General features: G+C 42.5%; 1 protein-coding gene across 1 annotated transcript in view; it reads right to left on the bottom strand.

Annotated features, from left to right (window-relative positions):
* The window catches only part of SGMS1 (sphingomyelin synthase 1), a 38,995-nt gene that overhangs the window by 6,035 nt on the left and 26,956 nt on the right, over positions 1–6,004 (bottom strand). The window contains exon 3 of the mRNA XM_019507759.1: positions 4,657–4,774. Coding sequence (XP_019363304.1) covers positions 4,657–4,774 — 118 coding nt within the window. The remainder of the gene's footprint in view (positions 1–4,656; positions 4,775–6,004) is intronic.

Below are 6,004 nucleotides of genomic sequence, written 5' to 3'. Positions count from 1 at the left end.
CATTACGGTACAGAAAAATTAGCCTAATGGGAGCCTTTAAGCATAGAAAATTAGTTCAGTGTTCTTAGTGGGAGCTACATACTCAATGAGAATATTTTTAAGCCACATACAAAGAAATCATGGGAAGGCAGAAAACACTCCTGCCAGAGCAGCTGTTTGTGTTTCCTTACAGCTACATTTTCAGAAAAAAAGTGCTCACATATTCCCATAGATGAATGGCAAAGGTACTAAGTCAACCAGCCAAATATCTTGAATATAAAATAACTTCCAAGTTTAGTGTTCTTTTCTTTTAAAAGGGAACAGAAGCAAGTAATTGAAGTCAGAAGGTCAAAAAAAATTGCTTTCTTGTTTCTTATTATACAGCCTTGTCTTGCTTCAATTCCTAGAGTACAAAACAGAGATTTTCCAAAGCTGTCCTGGTTGTTTGATTGTTAGTAAAACAGGTCGTTTGCAAACAGATATAATTCTGGGCTCAAACACAGAAACCCATACAAATCTCTCCCATGTTCTGCCATGCTACTACTGGAACTAGCACCATATAGGTTAAATGCTTCTTCCACACAGTAACTAAAGTGATCTAAAACCCAATACTATTCACACACCTAAAAACAAAGGAATACAAACACAATAACTATAAACCCTGAATGCAAGACAACATACTAAGCTAATCAAGCAGCAAGAATATCTGTAGCACACCAACATCAACCTATAAAAAGTGCGCTTAACATGCCAATGCCTCTTCTTTGAGACTTGTTGTCTAACAAATATCCTGAATTTTAGCCCCACCATAAAACTATATGTTTATGAAAAAATTAAAGTTTACCTACAGATTTTTTCACTGAATTCTGTAAACTTTTCTTTCACTTTCAGTTTGACAGGTGATAACATTTTAAACAAACTGAATTAAATTAAGCTTCTTAGTGACACTGTTTTTCCTACCAAAGATAAGCTTGTAGGATGAACTGTCTAATTTAAAGCATTTTAGATCGTATCAAACAGCAGTTAGCCCTTTGGCCTTTTACGTGACTTAGTAACAAGTCTCAAGAGATGTAATGCTCTTACAGTTCTGACTCCCCACATCCTCCCCATATTACCAAGACTTCATATGATGACCCTGTGTGGTAACCATATCACTCTTGGAAATACTACCAGAGATAATATATAACTTTCCTAGCTCTGTTGTATGATTACAAGTAGGCTCAAAACTGGCCAAAAGAAATGTGATACTTGCTCTACTACCAGTTGCATGCTCTGGGTCATAGACAGCAACTCATTTTCCCTTGGCTGTGAAGCCACAATGACTAAACAGATTTAATAGACAGGGAAGAGAACATTTCACATACACAACTAAAGACTTGGGGAGTTGTTTCTAAGGCATTTATACATGTGCTCAGGAGGGTTAGAGGTGGGGGGGGCACTTTAATTAAAGCAGTTCTGAGAGCTGCTTTAATTAAGTGCCCGGAGCATCATGTGTATCAGCATCCCCATGCTGAAAAATGGCATAACCAAAGCTCATCCAACAAACTTTAATTAATGTGCTCCCAACTCCATTTTTCAGCAAGGGGGCACTATGGCACGTGATGGTGGAGTCTACTGGAGTGCAGTAATTACCATGATTAATCAAGTCTGCTCTGATGCACCTTAACTACAACTGTGTAATGGGGAAAGTCAGCTTCAGAACTACCTCCCTATGTTCAAAAAAAGGAACAAAAGCATCACTGTATTTTATATGCTCCTCTGAAGTGGCTGGGGAAAAACCTGATACTTCTACTACTAGTAGCTGCTTTACAGTGAAAACAAGAAAAGACCATTAGTGAGCAGAACTGTTATTTGTTCCCATTACTGTGTCCTATGGGTGGTATGGAATTTGTTTCCCCATTAGCTAGGTAAGTGGGATGTATAAAGTGTCTATATGGAGAGTTCTGCGGATGTGTTAGAAGACGACAGATGAGGTCGGTAAGGTGCGAGACTGCTAAGCAAATGAATAAGAAGCAGCCAACTAAGTGGCTGAAGAAAGAGTTCCTAATGCAAAGTGTTAATAGAAAGGGATAAATGAAAGTGTTAAAGTGACAAATGATACCCACTGAAGTGAGAATCTAACAATGCAAGAAGCACCTACAATACGAAGGAAAACAATCATAAAAAAGAGAAACACAGGGAGGTAAGCAAAAAAGCACGAGCACAGTTATGTTACTTTAAAAACTATTTAATGAATATAAAGTTGATTGTTCAAATGTTACTACTAAGTAGGCAGATGTATGCATAATGTTTCCACAAATAAAAACTATTAAAAAGCAATTAAGAGTTGCCGAAGGGCAAAACAGATCCCTATTTTCAAGTTTCTGGATATTGGAAATGAAGATAAATGCACTGCATTTCCTTATGAACCCTTAATATCCAGTCAGAAAAATAAATACGATTCACAATTCCCAAAGGAGCTTCCCTTGCCACCAAAGGACATACAAGACAGGCACATGTCTGCCACACACGAACCTGAAAGGCTCAACCTCCTCAGCAACAGAATTTGCCGTTACCACAGACACCTGGGTAAATGTACAAGTCCTTTATTCATTTGGGTAGTTTGCATTTGGAAGCTGATATTTCATATTGCAATGTCTACTTCTCCCCACCTGGTGCCTCGTTTGTGAGAAGCAGTGTGTACGTGTATTTTACATACTAGGAGAAAGAAATAGAGCCTGAGTGAGTGTATGCGTGAGAGAGAGAGAGAGAGAGAGAGAGAGTGCAAGTACACACAAGTGGCAAGTGAGTGCCCCCTTTTTCCCTGGTGCAGCTCTGGTGGCTCAGATGATTACTCTCTCCCACCGGCTTCACCTAGACAACTGGAGCGGAAACAACAGAAGGTAGAGGGGTGAACTCCTTCTCCCTCTTCTACAGTTGTCCCTTTTCCCCTTCTTATGATCTCCACGATTGATCTCTTCCCCATGACGTCTCTTGTGTATGGGCAATATCCCTGTGCCACACTGGGCCAGACTACCAACACTGTCTTATACATCTTCTTTGGCACACAAGTGGGTTTTCCTGCAGCACAGGTGGCCAGGATGTCCAGGCTTCCTCTCCCTCCTTGAGCTTTTGCTTCCTGCCTCTGCTCCTGGAGGCAGGGTGAGGTAGGGCTGGGCAGCAGGAGGGTGCTGCATGTTCAGCAGGGGGAAAATTGAGACTGCCCAGACCTCAAGAGAGGAGCCATGAACATGTAAGAGTGAGTCTTCGTTGCTCACACTGTCCATACAGCAAAGAGAAGCTGGGTTTCTTGCATGGCAGGGGGAACACCAGGGCTCTGTGCTGCACATGGCCCCCTGCCATCCAGAAGTTGAACAGCCTTGCTTTAACTCAAACCACAGATCAAAAGAACCAGGGTAGGGGATTTCCACACCCCTGACTAAGTTACCTCTTTCTCTTAAGATGTATGCAATGGATGAACTGGATCAAAAATACTTCTGGAGGAAAAACCATCTGTCTTTGGAATGCACTAGCTGACATCTGTTTGTAAGGACTATGCACTCCCCCATCCAACCTGAGTTTTAACTCATCCTAGTAAGCTACTATTTTATAGAATGCTCAGAACACAAAATCTCTATTTATTCGTTTTTTAACTTTACATGATGATGCCACTAGCAAGAAGTAAGGAAATATTTACATTGTTTCAAGCACAACAGGGGCACATTAGGTTGCGTGCTACCATTTACCTGAAAGCAGAGGATTACTCTACAGAACTAATTCCTAATTTTCATGTTACATATTAAATCTCATTTTAAAAGAGGTTTCACTGATCCCAGTAACCATGGTAATGGCTCAACAATTAGAACAAATCATGCATGCCTTGAATTAGTCACTATTTGATACGTTTACATATTAAAGACTGATGTTCCTTTGTTTTAGAGCTCATTCGCATTTTAGAAAGCTTGACAAAAGGTTTTAGCTATACTTTGTTGACAATTTCACAAGTAAGGATTTTTTAAGTAGCCCTAACATTAAGTAAACAGTTCCTGCATTGCCCACAAAGGGACTGTACCATTTGAATTATGTTTGTTTGAAATGACTATAAGTTAAGGCAGGCATCAGTGTGGAAGCACCTACACCTGTACATACTAGGTGCTTTACATACTAGCAAAGTTTATTTTTTAAAAATTTTGCAAAGCTAGTAAAACTGACTAGGTATTTTTCTTTGGTGAAACATTCTGACAGAAAACAGTTTCCTAAAAACTGAAATTTACTGCATGAAGATTCTCACTTTCCCCATTTGGGAAAATGGAAATATATATTTGTTTCACAATGTTCTGATCTGGAATAGCAGCTTATTGAACTAACCCATAATGTCTCCCCTCATTCCCCCTCACCCCACAAATAAAAGGGAGTGGGGTGGGGAAATGTAACAAAAAAGGTAAAACTTGGTACAATTTTTTTTAGATCAGGCTTTTGAAATAAGTAATGCCTTATATTGTTCACCAGTTACCACTAAGTTAACTGACAGCAGTGATAAACTATGAAAAATGTCCATGACAACCCAACTTGATAGGAAATGTATCAGTTAGGATGAGAAATGCTGTTCAGGGATCTTGACTACCTTAGGTACACCGAAGAAAGAGGAAAAAAAACAGAAATCAGTCATTGAACTACGCAGAGGAAAAAAAAAGTTACCTTTGGAGAACAGTTGAAATGCATGCCGGGTACTGGGAGTGTAGTTACATACATTGTAATACACCGATAAAGGTACAGCGTGCCAACTATACAGAAGAATCTTCTGCTAATAATAGACCTAGGAAAAGGAAAAGGAGAAAGAAGTGATAATTCAAAGCAAACAAGGTTTGAAAAACCCAGGGAAAAACTTCATGTGAATTCTGACAGCCATTCAAGCTCAGTATTTTTTGATACTTTTTGAAAATCTTTAATCAACGTTCATGTAATAGTAAAATACTTTGTAAAAAAATCTGAATATATGGTATCTGAATATACAAAAGCAAACTTAGGCTTCATGAATACAAACAACTGTTTATAGGTAGACATTACACTTAATGCACTTCAAGCACGCAGTAAGTGCTTTACAGCTGTAACCGAACAGAAAATTCATGGCACAAAGCACTTTAAAAATGGCAGATTCTGCTCCAAGTTAACCTTGGAGAGATGTGTATTAACTTAAAGCATTTTCTGTTAAAGCGCCTTATCGAGCGTCTGTGCCAGATCCCATCAAGGGTCTGATTGCTGCTATCCCAGGCAGTGCTGTGCAGGGCTGTTCTAGCCTCAGGCAGAGATCATTTGCTCTGCCTGAGCACCAGGTTGGCCCCACCCTCTTGGCTGCCACTGACCTGAGACACTGGAAGCCTGGCTGAGGAGGTCAGGGAAGGGGGGTTTCCATCCCTGCTGTCTTGGCCTTGTGGCACGCCGCAGCTAGGGGTGTGCTGCAGGAGTCTGAGGTCTGTCTCCTGGCATCCACTGGCAGTGACCCCTCTCCCCAGCCTTGCTCCTCTGCCAGCTGGCAACTGTCAGCAGTGGCTGGGGTGGGGGGGGAAGGGACACCTCCTGCCACGAGGGCTCCCCCACAGCTTGCTGGCTCAGGGTTTAGGGGTAGGGGGTGTGCTGGATCCATGCAGCATGGGGGTTCCCTCTCCCCAGCCCCAGTTTCTGGCACAGAGAAACACAGGGCTGGGCAGCTCTGCTGCAAGTACTTACTACCACTGTCCAGAGGTGGCGTAGGGGGGGAGCCACCCTTCCCCCAAACTGTGGGGACCTGGCCCAGCCCCCATCCAAAGGCCCCAGCTAGCAAGCTGTAGAGGGGCCCTCACAATGGGGGAGGGCCTTATCCCCCAGAGGGAGCAGCCAGCAGCTGCAGAAAGGGCAGCCTGACCCAACATTTCCCCACATCAGGAACTGATACTGGGGCCAGGGAGGCCCCCTGCTGTGGGGAGGGAGCCCCTGCTATGAGGACCTGGCCCAGCCCCTCCCCTCCACTGCCCCAAGGACACCAGCTAGTAAACGGGGGGGGGGGGGG

Source organism: Gavialis gangeticus, unplaced genomic scaffold (assembly GCF_001723915.1).
Source record: "Gavialis gangeticus isolate Ggan-Ray unplaced genomic scaffold, GavGan_comp1, whole genome shotgun sequence".
In the NCBI taxonomy this organism is placed as follows: Eukaryota; Metazoa; Chordata; order Crocodylia; family Gavialidae; genus Gavialis; species Gavialis gangeticus.
Note: the sequence above shows the minus strand (reverse complement) of the source record. Positions and strands in the feature narration are given on the sequence as shown.